At 36.7% G+C, this 21268-nt stretch overlaps 1 protein-coding gene across 3 annotated transcripts in view; it reads left to right on the forward strand.

Moving 5' to 3' along the window:
* The window catches only part of ZZZ3 (zinc finger ZZ-type containing 3), a 55361-nt gene that overhangs the window by 29377 nt on the left and 4716 nt on the right, over positions 1-21268 (forward strand). For 2 of the 3 annotated variants that reach the window (XM_064720071.1, XM_064720072.1), the window contains exons 4-10: positions 10959-11097; positions 12470-12617; positions 12699-12817; positions 13112-13183; positions 13352-13453; positions 14386-14481; positions 18592-18744. In XM_064720071.1, coding sequence (XP_064576141.1) covers positions 10959-11097; positions 12470-12617; positions 12699-12817; positions 13112-13183; positions 13352-13453; positions 14386-14481; positions 18592-18744 — 829 coding nt within the window. The remainder of the gene's footprint in view (positions 1-10958; positions 11098-12469; positions 12618-12698; positions 12818-13111; positions 13184-13351; positions 13454-14385; positions 14482-18591; positions 18745-21268) is intronic. The other variant, XM_064720074.1, reaches the window with a different exon arrangement.

Here is a 21268-nt window from a genome sequence, read left to right on the forward strand (position 1 = left end):
TTTAGTTGTTTGCATTTATAAGAAAATAAGTTTGGTATATTGATGGTTCTGCATGGTAATAGGATCCTTCTGAAGAACTGAAGTCAGTATTTTGACATATAAGTGCAGTTGTCATTTATCCAGAATTTCATGCTTCAAGAGTAAATCAAGTGCACTGCACTATGTCCTCCATCCAGTTTTAAAAATAGCAAAGTTCATTAGAGGATGCTCTTAATTCATATGTAACAGTTTTTGAATAGTGTCTAAATTATACCCTTGTTTAATCATTGGGTACTTATTTTGAAAAGTATTAAAGTAAAAAACTAAAAAAGAAAAACCAAACTCTGCCAGTTTACCTGAAATGTATTCCCTGATGGGTCAGATGCAAAAAATTCCAGGGTTCCCATACTATTAATGCAGGTTCAGCTGGAGGTAAAGGATATTCACTTTGCTTGTGGTAGTTCTGGCTAAGCCAGATGTTCTGGTGTTCTGCCTGTCACATCTTCAGATGGTAGTTTTGGTTTTCTGCCCTTCATCAGTTTGGGATTATTATGGGCAATTATTTCTCTGGTTTATGTTTCTGTTCTCTTTGAAAAGCCAGTTCAGACATGAGCATCTTGGCTAGGTTGAGGAGGCAGATTTTTCCAGGATGGCATTAGTATAATTCTTCAGATGTTCCATGGCAGAAAAAAATACATTCCTCTGTGTCATAGATGCTATTTTATATGGCTGTAGATTTATATTATTTCTTGTTACCTTACATAGCTTGGTGACATATGTATTTGTACACTTGGTTTTCACTCGGCAAGAAATTATTGCGACATTGAGAAAATATGAATATACTGATACATTTAAGAGCTATTGCTATAAGAAAAAAAACCCTAAATGTAAACTGTTGTATTTCTGTATGTATTTTGATGCTTTTTGAATATTAACATGTTTAAGCAATATTCATATATTAATATTTCTGGGAAAACTGGATGATATAATAGGAAAAATAACTATCACATATTATGGAATACTATTACTCAGAGAGAAGGCTGAAATGATGGATGTTCCCACAACTTCTTTATTAAAATAGATCTGTCCTACAAAGACAGAGATGAGATCTCTAAGCAGAAATTTTATCACAACATAGACATTTTTGTAGATAATAACAGACTGATCTGGGGGTTGTATAGTTGTGAAGTGTTGTTAATGTTATCTGTTGCTACACATATAATTGGAATTTTTGTGTATTGTAACTGCTCTTAGAAAAGTATGGTTTAGTGTATATTTGAGATTTTGCTTCTATGTTCTAGCTCAGAAATGTTTGCATTTTCTCCTGAGATACTTTCATCAAGACTGAACTTCCTGATGTAAAACTTTCTACACTGCTGAATTTTATAAGCTGTGCTTAGTATTTTGCATATGTCTTTCCTCAGGCATTTCTCATATCTCTTTGCTGTATCTTTTTATGCTGTAATTCTATCTCACACTGCAGCAGCTTACTTTAATTTTCTGTCTGGTGCAGGATTTTATTCCCAGTACTTTCTGCCTTTGCCCAATGTTTCATTTAGTGGCCTTCTTTGGTTTTGTTTTTTTTTCTTCTTCTTCTTCCTCTCTGTTTCCTTTGAAGATTTGTAATGTTTGGCAGGTATTAGCTGGCACAAAGGCACAATCTGTGTTTGACTCTTAGTCCTGCGTTCTAGATGAAATTGTGATTGAGGAATTGAGGTGTCACAAGCATATAATGTGATACAGATTGCATTTCTAGGACTCTATAAACTGCAGTTGGCCTTACAGAATCCACCTAGACCTGGAGCAAGATCACTGAAAAAGAAGCCTTAGGCATGAGCAGTTCCCTGCAGACATTTAATTCTAAGAGTTAGGACCTTGTTCAGTAGATAGGTATTTTAATATATCTTTATTACTTGATAATATTTAAAATTACAGCTGCTGCACTGGCATTTAAAGTGAAGACAGATCAAATGAGGATTTTAATATATCTCTTAAAACCCAGTCTTGTAGATTCTTACCTGCAATGGGTTGTACTGTTGCAGAGATCTTGGAAATACAGGCAACTGTGCAGGATCATGCAACAATCAGATTTACATATACTTAACAATTGATGATAATACTGTTTATGTCTTTGGATCCACCTCTAATATTATATGAATGTGCGAAAGAAAAACATTTTTAGCATTTCCTGTGGCACAGGTTTATATTTTACTCAGTCACAAACTTTCTGCCTACTGAATCAAATTAAAACAGTTCTGTAGAAAAGTTCATCTGACTGCACTTGAATTGGTAGAATAGGACTTGGTGCACCTTGCCATACCAGTATATTGTAATCATAGAATCATATTTTTATTACATAAACTATTCAGTAAAAGCTAGAGCTCTTAGTTTGCAAGAGGTGATGCCTTGGGCATGTGCTGCATCAGCTTTTTGCTGCCTAGGAATGGGCACACTGTGGGAGCCATTAAATGTCAGGTACATTTGTCACATTCATTTTTCTGCCCTGAACAGAGGCATCTTGCTGGCAGCCACAGCATCGTCCCAGTGAGCAACCCTGGCAAGCACAGTGCAGTCCTCACTTAAATAGTGCATCCTGTGGAAAGTAAAGCTTGATTTCTTTTGGATTTGTGTCCTTTACCCCTTGAACTCCTTCCTTATTTGCCTCCTTTTTCTGCCTGCATCTATGTAGGCACACCGAGAGTCCTCTGTTGCAGCAGCCCACTCCTGGAAGGGAGAGTGAGCTCTCCAGTGCAGAGATGGTTCCTTGTTGGCTGCCTTGGTGTGGTACCTCTGGATGTGTGGGGTGATGGATTGATGGGGGAATGTGACAAGTAACAGCTGAATTCTGCTTGCCTGTCTCTTTTAGTGACAGTAGTTATGGCCTCACCTCCTTTCCAAGCTGCCTGGTTTTGGAGAATGCACAGGAATTCAGTTTGTCTTTCCCATTTCTTTGGTCAACATGGACCAGAAATCTTGGAGGGGAAGAATACACAAATATTTTAAAAAATCCAGCCACAAACAATAAGAAACCTATTATTCTAATACAAGACAATGTAAAAAAAATTGTTTTTCTGCTTGTTCATTTGGAAGTGCTTACCATTTCTAAGAATGCTCATTAGTAAATTCATCTAAACTGGAAAATGAAGGATCAGTAAATAATAAAAATGGTTTTGAGGTGTAGGAAATACCACTTGAAAAAAAATATCAAATGTCATAGGAGTCACAGTCCTGATTTTTTAAAAAAGAGCAAGAAAGCCAAGGAGAGATGGGGCAGTAATGTAGTGACCCAGCACAGCTGTGTGGAGAGTGAGGCTCTGCCTGTGGTTTTGGCTGCTCACACAAGGACTCTTAGAAGCAGAAGCAGTAAATTGTGGTTATGCCAGTTATGTCAGTGTAAAGTTGTGTGGTGGAACAGGGAATAAATTAATGTTACCATAATTGCCTACTTGGTAGGGATCACTAAAATATTAGTAGGCATAATGATGCCACCAAGAAAACAAGAACAAAGTGACTGTCATTTGCTTTGAGAATGGATTGTCTTTATTAGTCAGTTTTAACTAACCCAGCCTGGAATTGCTTCATGACTAATTTTAAGTTTTTGTTCTGGTCTTTCATGAAGTTTTAACAGCATCTCCAGCATGAACTGCAAAACTGACCAGCAGTATCTTTTAAAAATAAATTGCACAAGTACTGCATATTGTACTAGCTGTTTTCAGTCAGCAGGGAGTCCTGATCAATCTAGTTGTTCCTTTGGTACAACAATTCATGCATTTGAGACTTAAAAAGCTCCTTCTTTTTGGTTTCCTTAAAACTTTGTTCTTGGTAGGAATAGCCAACTGATTTTTCATTTTTTGTTATTGCACATCTTTATTTTGCTTTGGATAGCTGAAAGTAAAAACATTGCTGCAGTTTTGTATAGCAGTCTTTGAAAGTTTTGTGCTTCCTAAGCCAAGGACCAGCTGTGTTTGTCCATAGTTTATTATAGTGAGTACTAATAGCACTACATATTTTATTAATTTTCTTACTTATTTCTAACTTTTTTCCACTTGTTCAGCCAAAAAATATCGATGAATGCTTTGTATTGCTGTTAGAAATTCAGCCACTCATGATTGTAGATCATATTCTTGTAATTTGTTTCTAATATTCAGATATCACTGTAACAGATACTTGAGGGGAATTTGTTAATTTGTTCCTATAGCAAGAACACACACCTGAATAATTGAGTGTATGTGTGTGTCTTGTTTGGGTGAAAACCTGCAGAAACTAATTTAGAGTGAGTTGAAGGAGTTCAATAATCAGTGTTGTCAGCTTTCTCTGCTTGTTTTACCTGAGGAGTTCTGTGCAGTTGGGTCAGTTTCAAGGGAACATGGATCACTCTTACTTTGTCTCTGGAATAAAGCTCCTTCTGATTGTTGGCTTTCCCCAGCATCGTTCTAGAGAGGAATATCCAAGTGGGCATGCTGGAGGAATCTGTGATATTTTCCCTCAGTAAAGGAATTGAAACCATTCTCATTAGAGATGATGAGAGGGAACAAGAAAAAGTTTGGGGTTTGCTGTCAGTCTGTCTTTGTGCCATTTGTGAAGAAAACAATTTCTGTCATTATCTCATGTCAGTTCAAGCCTGGAAAATAGAGGAATGACAGGGACCTGTATCTTCTTCCCTGCTGAATGTCACTGTCCTGCAGGCAGATGGTTTAGAGTGCTGTCAACATCAAAAAGCTGTATTAAACTGTGTTAACTGGCAGAGGACTGATGGGTGCTGTTTTGTTGACAAGACTAAAACAAGTTCTGTGTTTCTTTTAGAGGCACAGAGACCTAAATTGCTACTAAAAATTCTGAAAAGTGGCTGGAAATGTGGGTATTTGATAAAGGTGCTTTTGTGCAGCTAATATTAAATCCTGCTGAGTGTGTTGGGCAGGTCTTGATGAAAATGAGGCCTCTAGAAATATATGAGTGTGTGTTCTCTTTATGGGGAAGAGTTAGAAATTTCACAAAGAAGGGGACATCACAAGCTGATGACCAATAAAATACTTTTCAGGCAGTTGAAACACAAAATCTGAAGCTGTTGAAAGAAAGGTAAAATTTGAGTGGAAAATGGTTTTTTTTGCATCCAGGTAAATTACTGCAGTACAATTTACTTTTTTGCCTTAGGATTTGTTGGGTTTTAACAAATGTCCTTTAAAATGTGCTTTCTGGGTTAATTCTGTTTTGCTTTAAACAGGTGTGAGGCTGACATTCAGAAATAGTGCTTTGTGTTCTGTTCTTGGCTCCGTAGACTTGAAGAAGCCATATAATATGTACTTTAGTTGTTTAATGTATAACATAGAGATGCAGTTTAATTATTTACTTACCTTTGAACTACTTTAAGATGTCTGAAGTGTGAATATTAAATATGCATAGTGAAAGTGCAGTAAATGACAGTATGTGTAAAGAAGTTAAGCCAGAGTAGAAAGGAGTTTAATAAGGAGTTGCAGAAAAGGCTGTAAGTAGATTACCTTGGCCATAGTGTCTAAGCATTAGGTAGGTAAAAATCCACCATGTGCTGCTTCCTCCAGGCATAGGTGCTTTTAGAGGCCCTGACAGGGGTTGATATATGTATGCTTTTATTGATTATACCCTTAAACTCTTCTGTTTCTGAAGGGAGATCAAAGAAGAGCCATTCTGCATCAGCCTCTTGTGCTTTTTAATTGCTGTTGTGCTCTATACGTCCAGCATTGAATCCCAGACTCTTCCAGAGTGCAGTTAGAGATTTTTTAAAATCTTAGTTACTCATCAGAATAATTTACAAGAAATTCTGCGGTGTCAAAATTACTGAATTGTAATTACTGTGTTGTGACACTGGCAAAGATTTCAGGGCAAGCTTAGGAGCTGGGAGCATTTTCTGTTATTTCTGAACTCAAAGAAAATAAGCCCAAATGAAAAACCATACTTCTTTGAAATGACAGGGTTGTGTTTGATCTGATTCACAGGTTTCTCCAGGGAGCCAATTTCTTTAACTACAGCTCCTTTCAGATCCTTGGGTGACTTGGAAATTCTAAGTGCAATTAATGTTTCCTTTTTCCTACATATTTTACAGTCTTTACATTTTTAATATCCAATACTTTCTCTTGGCATCTAATGAAGGATGCCAAAATTTTTTTTAGACTTGCTGTTAGTAGACCAGAGTAATAAATGACCTGGGTTGAGCAGGTTGTAATCTGTACTTTGCTGGAGTGCCAGCAGATGGCAATGAAACAAAGACTTGCTCAAATCCTCCTGGTGACTAACAACCAGTTTTGTGTCAGAGCTCTTGGAAATACAAAATAACAAGGATTTTACATATATATATATTAGCTGTGTTTTATTATGAGACACGTACACCCTCATGTAGAACAGTTTCTACCTGCGCAAGAACTAATGAGTACTTCTAAATTACAGTACTCATTTTTAGTGTCAGAGCCCCCCAGAATTGATGGTACTGTACATTTTAACATACTGTGAACTAAATAACTGGAGAAGTGCAGTTAGTTTTGGGAGTGGAAATTGATGACCACCAGCTACACAGCATTTTAGAAGTCAAGAGGATAAATAACTTCTTTTTAATTAGGCATCAGAATACATATTTTTGCAAAGTACTGAGTGATGTAAGGTGAGTGCAGCTGCCAAAGTACTTTCAGCTGACTTTGGATATTGATTTAGAGTTGTTGGTTTTTTTTATTGGTGTGAACGTTATCAACAGCCACTTTATTTTCCCCACTAATTTGATTTAGCTACCTAAAAGATAAAATCTTTGTTTTGTACTATCAATTGCTCACATCACTCATTCAGCTAAGGATATTCTCTTCAAGGGAGGGGAAACCTGCAGAAACCGTGGAGAGACTGTGACTGACAGACTCTTACTGTAAAAATGAAATTTCTTTTAAAATTCTGAATGATGTGGCCCCTTTTATAGGTCAGTGCCAAGTTATTTAGTATAGAAAAAAAGAGTTAGCTTCAGAAACATGCAGTTGTTAAGGCAGATTGATTCCATATTCATATAGTGTTTTCTAAAGGTTGCTGTTAGGTCCTGACACAGAGAAACTAAAATCTGTGACTCTGATGGGAAATGTAAATGCTATTAGAAGGGAAAGAATGGAGGGGAGAGGCATTTTGAAAGTAGATCTCAGCAAACTGGATCAGAATGGAAGTAGGTCTCACTAAGGCAATAGCTGTGCTCTTCTCAAGCTTTGTCACAGGCAAGAGAGGAGGCTGCTGTGTCCCTAATCACTGTTAGAACAAGATTCATGGAAATTAATTGTGTAAGAACTAATTGCTTATGGCATGACTTCCAGAAATCTGGCTCTGCTCTGTGATAATGATTTCATGGAGCAGTCCAAAAGAGTGGAACACTTGTCACTGCAAAAGAAAAACTGAATCAGCAGGAATTTCTGCTGATCAGTGTCAATCTGTAAGAAGCAGCTTTCCTTTTTGAAATATCAGTCCCTCAAACCCTATGTTAATCAAGGTTTTTCAGCAGAGATTCTGAAGCTGTTTTGTGCTGTGGGGAATGATTCAAGTGTTCATCCAGAAGCTTCCTGGCAATTAACATGATGTAAGAACTTGCAAGAGTGTTTCCATAGTGGGATTGTGGAAACAGAATCACATTCTCTGGAGTGAAAGTTTTCCTGCAAAGAAAACTGCTTTGGGTTCTGTATGTGCTAACAAATTAGTATTTAGCACTGAGGAAAGTGTAACTTCAGGCAGAGGAAGGGACCTGTCTGTGAGTTTACTCAAAACTGTTTGGTTTTGGCAAATTTTACAGGATAATTTTCCTTGGTAATTCCTGACAGGTCTTTCAGAGAAAATGATGGAACTGTAGCTGAATGATGTAGAGCTGGTTGCTCTTTGAGTGCCTCATCAAGGGTGGAGCTGGTTTTGCAGCAGATTAGTGAGCTGCTTTTTGTTTTAGAAAAAACTTTCAATTTTGGAGAATTTTAACACAACTGCAGGAGGTAGTTTGGATCAGAATTGCGCTTACTTACAAAGAGTCTGGAAAGACAGAGAGTAGAATTCATAGCCACTTTTTAAAATACTCCTGGAAATTATCAATTCACATGACCTCTTGCATAATGCAGCAGGAGCATTCTGGTAGCATTTGAGGCTAAGAAGCCAGAATTGACAGAGGCTTCAAGAAAGGGCTCAGGGTGTTTGTGTTTTTCTGTAGCTTGCTGCTTTTTCAGAGAAATACTTGGCTTTGTTACAGTCATACAGGGTGAGAGAGCCTGTACAAACCTGTGGGAATAGCAGTTGTTCAAAACTTGAAAGAACATTTGCAGACATACAGCTCACTAAAAGGTCCTGTGGAAGTTGAAAGGGATGTGCAGTGGTTTGGGGAGAATGCAGTTCTGCAGCAAGTACCAGAACATGGAATGTGCAGATTGTGTATTTCAGGACTAGTGTTTTCAGGTTTTTTTCCCAGGCAATGAAATATCCCAAAATCCCTATTTTTGTGTATTTCAGTACTTCTGATACTCATTTGATAAAACTGCAGTCTTATTCTTGGGCTTACAGAATATATTAATGCATAAAAACTGAATATGGAAGTTAAAGTAAATAGCTCCAAGTTAATCCATGTCTTACTACAAAAAAATGCTGGGAAACCTTTTATTCTGAACAATTGGTTCAAAAACCCCTTTTCTCAAATAATAGTGCTACTCTGTAGCCACAGATCAGTATCATGTGACAATGTTGTTTGAATGATCCTGACATTCTTGTATTTTTACTTAATTCCACAAAGACCTCTTCAGTGAGGTCATGTGAATGTTTTAATGAGGGAAGTAATTGAAGTTGAATATTCTTGGATTTGTGTTATTTTTCCCCAAATGTAAATTCATCTCTTTCCATTCTGACTAAATTATTTAAGGCTACCTCATTAATGTGATTTCTTTCTTCCCTTTACACATGTGAATCATTATTAAATTATCACTTCATTTAAATCTCCAACATTTAGTTACATTTACTTCTATGTATTTACATGTTTTAAATGAAATTATTACTTTTTTTCAATTTCATTTAGAAAATCAATTGCTTAATACAATTTGAATAAATGAAGTAAAATGGCTCAAGAAAGAGAAGTAAAATACCTGCCTTTTTTTAGATGCAAATTTGTGCAGCTGCTGAGCCTCTGTTACTGCAGCTCTGTTAGCACAAGTTTGGGCACCTGCTGATGGAAACAGGCTTTTTGTTGTCCAGGGTAAATCCTCTCCCCAGGTATCCTTAAGCTGTTCTGTTGTTCCAGCTGCATCTGCTGGCATCCTGCCTGTTGGATTGCCCTGGAGCCTGCAGGGCCCACACGTGCTGTGGGCAGGGTCTGGGTACAAACCTTCATCCACGGCCACTGAGCGGCCTGAGCCCTGCTGCTGTCCCAGCAGCTCTGATCTCTGTCACCACTTCTGTAAGCTGCTGCTGCTGCTCCTGGAGTTGGTTTTTCACCTGCTGAAAAATAGCCACATCAATTATCTTGCTTTATGCAGAGTTCTTTTGATTAGAAGAAACTGGAGTACTTTCCCAGTAGTGAAAATATTCAGTACTGTTCAATATTAAGCATTTTAGGTCTTGGTTCCATGAAAACCTGAATATATGCAGACAAATGTACATAGTAATAAATTCATAACAGAATGATGTCCTATTGTTTTTAACCAAGCTCAGTATTTTAGTTTCAAACTTCAAAAAGTATAGTAATGTTTTATAAATTTTTGTAAATGCTACATTTGAGTGGAAAGAAGATTACTTTCTCTCATGGAGAGGCAGCAGTTTAATGTCCAGGTAGAAACTTAAATATTTGAAGATACAAAGCCTGTCTTTTGCCTTAAGACTGCTTACTTCTGTCCGCTTAAAGCCTTACCCAATTATTAGTGCAGTCAGTTGAAAAACTCAGTAAACTCTGGGTCTTTTCTGTAGTGCACATGGAATTTATTGTGCCAGGCTTGTCTTTGTTTTAGCAATAAGGGAACAGAAAGAAAATATACTGAAATACTGTACTAGTGAACTGCTCTTACCTGATATTAGTATGTGTATTTTGTGCTGAACTAAATTACAGTTGTAATACGAAATGTCAGAAAATACTGGCATGAAAAAAGTTAATACATAATAATTTGCAACAACAGGGGCCATGGGTAGCTATGGGATTTCAGAAACTGAAGTGGGCAACTGTTACTTTAAAGCTAATAAAAGGTATTAAATGTAGTTAACTTTTTTAAAGGCTGTGTTAAAATGTCCTATGGTTTCCAGAGTCTGAGTTAGCTTTCTGAAAACCAGTTTGGAATGCACTCATTCCTGGGTACAGGCATGTCAGCCCCACCAGTGATGCTTGAACGTGTCTGTGAAATAGACACTCCAAATTGCCTGTGACTCTGGGGGGGCACGTTTGAGGGAACTCTGACATTTTCATTCAGCTTCTGTATTCTTAGGGGAATCTGGTTTGAATTTATTTTGCAAATTACTTTTTCCTTGATTTGTTGTTACATTTCAAAAATTATTCTCATATTCTGCTCTGAGATGGGGCTTCTATAAAATGCTGTGTTTATAGACCATTCCTGTCCAGTGTTTGGATGGTTGAGGGAAATGCTAAAATTCTGTGGTAGCCACTTGTATTGGGGTAGAAGGAAGCTGATGTTGAAGAGAAATTAGCTCATTTTGTTTGTGGTATTTTAACTTTGTAAGCAAAGTGTTGGTTGAAGCTATTGAGAATATGAATATAGTATACCATATTGTTTCAGCTGCTGTAAAATTTACAGATTTAAAGGAAGCCACTGGAGAGTTAAATATATTTTCCCTTATGGGTTTATATAAATTCACGTAGTCTTAAAATTAATTTATTTTTACTTTAATTCAGTAAAAATGTTATGAAATGGTTCAGATAAGCTATGAAATCTGGTAGGTTCTGGCAGATAACCATGGCTAGGTGGGGGGTGTCACTTTTAAAGGCAATTGCAGTGAGATGTTTTCCTTTGTCTCTGTAGTTATCAGAGACTGTTACAGACGATTGCTGTACTCGAGGCTCAACGTACTCAAGCAGTTCAAGACCTTGAAAGTTTAGGCAGACACCAGAGAGAAGCACTGAAAGATCCTATTGGATTTGTGGAAAGACTCCAGAAGAAGGTATTTCTATGGACTTTTCCTAAGTCTTCCTTGGATTTTTTTTAATAACTAGTAATTCAGGCTCTGTAGAAATTGAAGAACATGTATATACTTGCATAAAAATTATGAGCTTAGAATCTTTTAACTGCTGAGCAAAAATAGCTCTTTACTTTCTTGCTAGATCTGTAAGACATAGGTCTTCAATGATTTTATCAGATATGCTTCCTTGCCTTTTTTTTGGTATGTAAAAATGAAATTGTTAAATTTTGAATTATAGTGTAGCTATTTTAAAACAACTTGAAGTCTACACGTGACTGGGAGTATCAGATCAAAAAATTCTCATCTTTCTCATTTGAGAAATGAAATGTTGTGCTTGGAATTAATTTGGTAGGGCATGTTTAAAGAGCAGGAGATGTAGCCTTTATTCCAAACCCAAAGTGAACACTAGAAAACATACCTGTGTTACAGATAACAGAATTGAATATTGTCTGATAGGGGAGAATCCATTTCTATAAGGAAACATTTTCTTTTCAAGCTTTAAAACCCCTGTCGTAACAGGAGTACTGAAGAAAAGTTTTCAGCTTGAATCCTGTATCGCTGCAGCATCTACCACTGGCAAACACATGACCTTCTAGTGTGATAGCAACATATATTTCAGTGAAGAATGAAGTTATGGTTCTGTTTTCCTGGGTCTGTAGATACCTAGGGTATAAGTAAGCGCCTTGGTTTCAGTCATTGTCTTTCTTTTAAGTTTTAATAGCATAAATGAGGTAAGAATGTTGCATTTGCTAGTCTTTTATGGGGAAATACTAAGGACAGTTTCAAGTACTCTGGTGTACTTCTGTCCAAAAAGGACCAAAGGAATAATAGTCTTGCAGTTGACCTTTAAATCAAGAGGTGAGCTTGGCAGAAGTTTTGTTCTAGGCAGAAGACAGCAAAATCAGTGCAAAATAGGCATAGATTTCTCTGATGGGAGGAGATGAGGTATCAGGTGATAAAACTCTGAATCTTTTGGGTTCCTGGGTTAAGAAAGGTGCACCTTCTCAGCTAATGGTGTGTTTAATAAAGGACAGTCAGAAACAGGTTATTGAAGTGTGAAACACTTGATTTCAGCTGTGAAATGCACTCTTTAAAGTTTTATGCTCAATAAGCCATCATTGACCGTGCCGCTGCATATTTTATATGCACTGTTGTGTATAATTCTTGAAAGATCTCATCTTCTCTATAAAAAAACCTGTGCTGCATGGCACTTCAGAAATTCTGGTTTTCTGTTCATCTGTCAAATAAAAAGCAGCATTGAGTTTTGGAGCATTTCAGTATTTGTAGGTTTTAGTTTGGATATAAAGTGATTTTATTAAATATTGCTTTTTACTTTTCATTCTTTTTTTTTCAGGTTGATATGGGTCTTCCATTTCCTCAGAGAGTTGTTCAGCTCCCTGAGATTGCCTGGGACCAATACACCACTAGCCTTGGAAACTTTGAGAGAGAGTTCAAAAACCGAAAACGTAACAGTAGGAGAGTGAAGCTGATTTTTGACAAAGGTAAAAGCAAGTGAGCTTCTGTTACAAGGAAGAAATGACCAGTGTGGGAGTTCAATAATTCTTCCTTTGTGTTGCTTACAGTAGGTATCCCTGCAAGACCAAAAAGTCCTTTGGATCCCAAGAAGGATGGAGAGTCTGTTTCGTACTCTGTCTTGCCTTTAAGTGATGGTCCAGAAGGTTCCACAAACAGTCGCCCACAGGTAGATGTGCAAAAGGAAAGAAAAAAAGTTGCAAAATAGTAAATTAAATTTGTTTTTTCTCTTTTGAATATGGAGTGTGTCTTTACTATTACTTCAAACGTTCATGTTGGTGATGACATGCCATTCCTGTACTCAGATCTTGGAACTAAGCTTTGATTTCAACAGATTTTGTTGTGAAGTCTCATGCTTTGGTTTGGTTTTGGTTTAAGTTAAGTAGAAAGAGGGTTCAAATCAATTATCCCAGCTATAACTTTTCTAAACAGATATTCTATTTTATGTCCTGTATTTGAGCAGATGATAAGAGGGCGACTTTGTGATGAGACCAAACCTGAAACTTTTAACCAGCTGTGGACTGTAGAGGAACAGGTAACAGGAAACTTTAATTTTGTAGCTCTGGAAGCATACATGAGCATAAAAGCAAATTGTGGGATAATGTTTATAGCACTTGGGAGATCAGAAACATGTATTTAGATATTTGACAGCTCATAACTGTACTTGGAAAAATGTATTTATTCCTTTTTGCTGTTGATTTAGAAAAAACTGGAGCAATTGCTTTTGAAGTATCCACCAGAGGAGGTGGAGTCCCGACGGTGGCAGAAGATAGCAGATGAGCTGGGAAATAGAACAGCAAAGCAGGTAACATGTGAAACACTTCCAGAAGTGATCCTTTATCTTCACTTTTTTTTTTTAATATCAGTAAAGAAAATTCAGTGTATTTTCAGTAATCACTTCATTTTAAGAATGTAGCAGCAGGGCCTGCATTTCACCAATAACAATGGATCTCAAATACAGAGTGTTAAATGTGCCCCAAAGCCAAACCTAATTGTTCATTAGATCTTGACAGCATGAATTTAATTCTATACAGCAAGTGCAGTGACACCAGCTGTGCTCAGGCTGAGTTACACTGCAGTGCCTGAATTCCTGCACCTCAGTACTCTAGAGTGGGCTGACATGTAAATATCACAGACAGAAGAAGGACACAGATGAGGAGACACCAAGTATTTCTGCATCTAACTTGTGGGAATTTTTCCCTTAAGATTTCTCCATTTTGACCAGAAGTAAAAAATGCTGATGTTCTGTGTTTACAGTATTTTAATTTCATTTATTTCATTTGTATATTTCAGATAAAAATATAATTCAGTACTTCAGTATACTGGATTTCCTAATTTCTGGTCTTATCTGTATTTCTCCACATGAAAAAATAGACATGCTGATTTCATAATGGAAACCTACTTTCTGTGTCCTAACCATGGATAATGTATTTGGCATTGCTAAGGAGGAGTTTAGCTGCAGCTGGAAGTAAACGACTGAAATTCTTTCTATCACAGTTTTTGCAAGATCTTCTTTGTATTTTTAAAGAAGGGTAATTTTTTCTCTGAAAGCTGTCAAGATGTCTGGAAATAGCACAAATGCAGCACTGCAAGATAGGTACCGGTTAGAGAAGTTATCACAAAGTAGAATCCGGAGGATTTCTCTTCCTGTTATTCTGAATCAATGTAGCAACCCTGTAAAACTTTGAAGACCAGTTACATTTCATTTGACACTGAGTTGTTGCATGTTTTTTCTAGGTTGCCAGTAGAGTGCAGAAATATTTTATTAAATTGACTAAAGCTGGTATTCCAGTTCCAGGAAGAACACCAAACTTATATTTATATTCCAAAAAGGTGAGACAATATTACAGAATCCTGTATTTCTCTTTGCATTTATGTGGAAGTTTAGTTGGAATCAGTAATACTTTTAATAGATTAATCAAGTTAATTAATGAGGTAATCCTTTTCTTTTGCCAGTAGCACTATGGAGTGAATTGGATGTTAATTCTGGTTTCACAATGGCAGCTCTTGGGAAGGTGAAGTGTTCAGGTTGCAGCTGAACAGGCAGGGTAGAGTGATGGTCTTGGGGCACTTCTTCCTCATTTGTAAGTTTACCATAACTGGTCAGGAAGTGATAGTGAAATCCTTGTTGGAAGAAGATGAGGAGCCCTATAACTCATACTGTACAGTAATCTTCTAATTAATAAAGCCATAGAAAATGATGTATAACTGAGCATGCTGAATTAGCTGAGGCATAGGTTTAAGGCCAAAATGTCCATTAAAATACAGTGCTTTTCTGATCTTGGAATGGATGAGAAAAAATATGGTCCCAAAAAAACTTAATTTACAAAAGCAAAGACTAAATTTCTGTGCAGATCAGTCACATATTTTGATTTAAATAATCTTTAAGGTGCTCTTGGGTACTAATAAGGTCCATAGTCAGTAAAAGAGAACAGTGTCAAGTTTCATGAGTGTTTTATTTATTGGATTTGGGGATGGTTTTTTTGTACCTCAATATTTACAAAACTTCTTCAAAACCCCTTACAGTGGCATTTTTTGGAGTAACATTACTGGTTTGCATCCAGGTATCCATGATGTTTTCTGATAAATCGTAAACTTTCCATTGATTGTACAGAAAGGCAAATTTGCACATTTAGTTCTTTGCAAGGTTACAAACAAAAGTTGCTGTCCATGGGTTGATACAAAGATTACCACAGCTGGTGTGTAATGATTAAAGTGTTACACACCCTTAGTTGTCTCCAGGTAATCTCTGAAGTTACTGCAAACAGTGAGTGCTTGTGTTGGAGTCTTTCCAGTTTGCCATCCATCATGGTAATACCATTTTACTTTCACCAGGGTTTAATCTACTATTGTGCTCTGTAAACAGAGGCAGGGAAGGTGCAGACATGACTGTCTGCCCCCTTGTCTACTGGAAAAGTGCTTTCTGGCAGAAGAACCAAAACACCAACTGGAAACAGTGATACCTTAAATACTGTGGAGATTCATCTGTCAGAAATCCAAATTACATCAATGGTTGGGGTTAATTTCTGTAGTATAATAATACTGTGTGGCTGATTTCAACAGGCATTGAAAATTTAGTTCTGAAAATTATAATTGTTTGAGTTCTTTATGTCACTCTACCACTTACAATTACCTTGGCCAAACCTTTTGTTCTTTCCTGTTAATTTTGTTTGGAAAGACCATCATTACAGAATGTGTGTAATGTTGTCAGGCAGCAGATCACTGTATTTCATAAACATTGGGAGTACTTAATCAGTTGATGTGGGACGTTTTAACTGTAATTTTTCACTAATTTGAGCAGTAATTGCACTGTGGGCAAACCCAGTATAATCAAGAGCAAAACATATTTTGTGTAAAATTCTTAACAATCTCACATTGCAAGAGTAATAGTCCCATCACACAGATTTTTCTTAGGCTTCTATCTAGAAGATATCCAATACTTAGGTCAGTTTTTGCAGTGTGATTCACATCCTCATTGCCAGGTCATAAGAGTAAGGTCGTTCTGCCCTGGTTTCTACTAAGCAGCATCCCTGTGCTATATTTGTATCCTGTGTAAGAAATAAAGCAGATGAAAAAGTGAAATCAACAGTGTATGTGGAGAAATTGAGCTCTCAGGCTGCTGATAGAGCTGTCTGCTTAGAGCACAGATTGACAGCACCATGCCAGCTTAGTTACTCCCGGGTCTCCAGTGGGGAAATAGTGTGGCAGAAAGGAAATGCAGGGGCTGTTGGAAGCCTGGGTCATGCCTGTCCTAATTTTGATATTAAGTAACTGTAACTGCAGTGGATCTGCTTTACTGCCGGTAATGGAAGTTTGAAACTGGATGCTAATACTTAAAGCACATAGCTATGGGAAAATAAGAAACATAGATATCTTTCAGGTAAAGATTTGTCTCAAAAGGGATGCTTCACAAGAAAATACTTGCATTTCTCCATGGGGATTGTTCAGGATACTTATTTAAAATGGTTACTGGAGAGGTGAGAAACCTGTTCAGTTTTTGAACATCTTGTTGAAGTTAACTTTGTATATCTGCTCATATGACATATGTCTCTTCTAACTAATGATACTGGAAATTAAGCAGGATGCATCAGTTTATTTTCCTGTATAACTATTACCTACTGCTGGTGAAAATAAAACTGAATCAGAGACTTAGGACTTGAGTATTCGGTTCTTCAATTATGGCTTATCATTTTCAATTTAATCCTTATATAATGTCATTCGTGCACCTGCTTTTAAGCCTAATCTAGAGATATATTTCCCACAGGGAAAATGATCTTTAACTGTCTGCTTTTAAGTAATATTGTGGTTTATTCTTCAGCAAAGGAAGAGAATTCAAATCCTGAGTTCAATTTGTAGGTCACAGCACTGTCATGCTGGCAGTGCTGCAGTATAAGCATAGTCACAGTTTTCCTTTCCTGACTCCAGATCTAGGACTGAATGCAATCTGTTTTCTGTTAACAGAATATGTAAATCACTGTGTCAGCTCAGGCTGAAATGTCATCTAGACATGGATGTATTTTAGAAATGTTTGAAATCTTAATGGAAATCATAAAAACACCAAAACTCGGGTAGTTGGTGATCATAAGGCAGAAAGTGGAAAAATCCAACACAGTAGATCTAGTACAGTAGTCTTAGAAGAAATTCTTGTTGTTTTTGTACTGTAGTAGCTCTGCAGATCAGAGGTACCACCTTCCAGTTGTTATTACAGACTTCATCTCTTCCATTAAGACCAAACAGAGCTAATCTCAAACAGAGCTCTCCTCCTGGTACTTCTGTCTGCATAGAGGCATTCCATCTAAATCATTGTTGTCTTCTGTGCCTTTAGTTTTTAACTGTGCACAACTGTAAAATAAGGCTACATCCCTCTTTAGAGATAAAGGCTTGTACTGTAATATTACAGGTTTGTAACTGATACAGGAACCTTTTGGGGTAAAAGCTCTTGCTTAAAAAGGAGAAAGTACTAACTATTGCAGGTATTCCTTTTGTTTTAGCTGTATGAGCAGCTAGGCACTGTGTAAAACAGTCCTCACTTTTATGATTGTTAGGAAAAACACTTTTCATGTTTACGTTTTTGATTCACGCTGTAGGGTTTTTTTAAGTCGAGGAATGTAAGTTTTGACATTAAATGTCAAACTGCTAGTCTGGAAAGCAGCTAAGTAAGGGGTTGAGTCAGTTTCATTCACCCCAAATTCTTCTTTTTGATATGTAATATTCTCCCACTGGAGAATAAGTAATAGGGGCTGAGTGCCTTTAAGTAACTTCCTTTAAAACAGGCATCATTCTACACCTTCAGACAGCATTAAAGTTGAAAGTTTCTAGATGTGCACTAATGGAGTAATTTATTTCATCTAATGTTTTTTATGTTCCTTTTTCTTGCAGTGGAAATGGAAACCTTTAGGGAGCAGTTCTTTCTAACTCTTAGAATCCTCTTTTTATTGCAATGAATTGCTTTATCTTTCCTGCACCAGGACAATAGGTCTAGACTTGGTTTTTTTTCTAAGGCACAAGCACAAGAAGTTCATAAGTGTTAAGCATGGACCTTTTGTCTCTTGGACCTGTGCAAAATTACTTCCTTGCTTAGTCTCACACACTGTTGGAAGTTTTTTAATATTTTTGCTCTCTGGTCCTCAGTCTTCAAAACTATAACAGCTTTACTTTGTCTTTTACTCTTGCTGTCAGTCTCACTTGTTTAGGTGGTTGGGGTTTTATGGTAAGGGTTCTTTCTTTGCTGCGTTTTTACCAAAGTATTGCACTGTTCATTGAATTCCACTTGTTATGGGGGAGAAGAACTGCAGCTGTGATACAGAGATATAAATATAAGTAATTGGAAACATTATACAATATTTAATGTGAAAGAATAAATTCCAGGCAGTTGTATCAATGAGGATTATCTAAATAATAGCCAAGGAATGTTTTTAAAAATATACCATTTTTTCACTGTAGTCATCAAGTAGACGGCAGCATCCTTTAAATAAACATCTTTTCAAACCTTCAACTTTCATGACATCTCATGAACCTCCAGTTTATATGGATGAAGATGATGACAGATGCAGTTTTCACAGCCATATGGACACTGCAGCAGAAGAGGAAGTATCGGTATGTCATTTCATCAGTCAGAGAATGTCTTGCTTGCTGTCACTTTGACCTTGTTTAGTGTTTAATAGATAAGGCATCTTCACCATAAAATATCATCAAGGAAGTATTAAATTGTAATAAGATTTGTGAGCCATTCTGAATTATAAATACATTATTACTATAACAGCTTCTGACAGCAAAGAATTCAGACCGAATCAGGAAGGAAGTCTGTAAGTCATAAACACTTTTGTCCTGAAATATCTCAAAGAAGTTCTAGCTGCATATTTTTAGTAAGTGATCTGGTACAAGAGAGGTTTGAAAATCTTGTAGATGATATAGTTGGGATTCTGGTTAAAGATGTGTTTTAGAAAGGTTACATAGAGCCCTGGTAAAATTCAAATGCTATTGGCGTCACTGTTTTTTTTAATCTTTTACTGGCTGAATTAATTATGAATTTTGTAAAATCCACTTCAAAGTGTGAACTAACAGAGTGAATTGGCAATCAGCAAGCTTATTTATGTATTCTTAGAGGCACATTCTAGTAGACATCCTAACCCAGTGAATTGCTGCATCATGGAGTGTACTACTTTCCTAATTTATCCCATGCAATAATACAACAGGAATTTAGACATATGTTGTTCCCATTTCCACACAGAATTGTAGAAGGACTATATCCTACTGCTTGGGAGCTGGGCAAGTTTCACAGCTGGTGTGAATCACTGTGGTTTTCCTGTTTTCCTTAGACTGAAGAACCTGACGAGTTAATTCTTTTTTTTTTTTTTTTTGTGAGCCTAGTGACATCTTGTGTGTGAAAAGCTTGTTGCATAACACAAGTACTGAGGCCACCCACTATCAGTCCATTCATTTTTTTACTGACTTTTTTACCTGCACTGCATAGTCTTCCTTCAATATTACATTTACTTATTTACTTCCTAGTCTTAAATCCCATCTGTGCTCATGTTCTGTGTTCTCTCTGTGATGGTCTTCCAGCTCATCCACAGCCATTCCTGATAACTTGGCATAATCCAATAAGAATCTTAAAAGGCCTGGAAAGCAAAATGCATGTTAGAAGAGATGCAGTGCAACCTCTTTTGAGCTAACATGCTTTTATTCTGTATTGGCTTTAAAAACATATTTTCTAATTGTTCTGAACAGTTTCCTGAAACATTTTGGTTTTGCCATGGTGCCCTAACTCATAATTAATGTGGGCACCATAGCAGTTATAATAGTGGTCATGTGCCACACAGTGACATGTTTTTAATTTGGCATAATCTTTTCTTCCTTCACTAGAGTAACATTTCCAGATAGATCCAGTTCTGGCTTTCAGTAAGGTAGAAAGACACAGGAGAGCTCACTTACCCAAAAGGTCCCCACAATCAGTGCAAAATAATAGCAATTTGGAAGCAAAAAGGGATTGTAAACTATATTCAAAATGAAGGCTTCTATTCCAGTGTTACAAGTCAGATCTCTTAGTGACAGTCGTTGTCTTGGAGAAAAATACTTTGTGTCATTTAGCAGAAGAAAAGCAGTGTAGCAGGAAAAAAAGGTTTTCTTTGATTTCACAGTGGAATTACCACATGCTTTTCCTGTGTAAAGACAAAAAGATTTGCCTGATTATTACCAGTCATAACTATTCCTGAAAAATTATGTTTTGGTATAAATGAGTTATTTTCAAGTGAAGACCCACTATTGCTAACAGAGTTCATTTACCTTTCAATTATGATTTCTCAATTTCATGAGTAATCTATAATTATTCTAGAACACAGCTGTTTACTATTCCAGAATGAATTGTCCACACAGGGAGCTATTAAAGGATACTTTATTCAGTAATCAGTTCTTTTGTGACGGGCATTTTTTCTCAGAAAAGCTTTTGAGATTTGTGTGGAAGGTGAATCTCTGTTTTATATTACAGAAAATGTAGCTTATCACTACACAACTGAATTGTGTCATTTAACCATAACTTTTTCTGATAGTTTGCAGCCTAGTCCTTTATATAGGCTCATAATTGCAATTAAATAATTGATAAAGCTGTTCAGAAATGTAGTAAAGCTTCTTTCCCTCACTTCCTTTAATAAACTTACTAAATAATACAGAATCTTCAATCTTCACAGATTCATAAAAAGAGATGGAAATTACACATTCAGGCTACATTAGAAGAATTTTAATCACTATTCTGTAGTTGTAGTTGTTTTTCCTACCTGAAGGTTTCTGTCAGTGTAGGATGTGAAAACTGCTCTACATCAGTGAAGACTTGTCATCTTTGAAAACAGGTGACATCTACCAACTACAGCTGCTACAATAAAATCATTGCCTTGAAATGAGCATCTGAACTAGAATTAGAGCTTCTGTCCTTTCTTAGCAGATCCTCAATCTTTGTTGAGGGAAACTGTGTGAGAAAAAACAATTTGCATGTCTTTGAAAAAGAGAGGAGCATTTGTTGTAGCTCTCTGGCAAAGATGGTTGCACTGGCCTGCAGGGAGACAAACTGCTTCATAATTTATGAAAAAATAGCAGCCTGTTTTTATAAGCTCTTAAGAGACAGTAA

Source organism: Zonotrichia leucophrys, chromosome 8 (assembly GCF_028769735.1).
Source record: "Zonotrichia leucophrys gambelii isolate GWCS_2022_RI chromosome 8, RI_Zleu_2.0, whole genome shotgun sequence".
NCBI lineage: Eukaryota > Metazoa > Chordata > Aves > Passeriformes > Passerellidae > Zonotrichia > Zonotrichia leucophrys.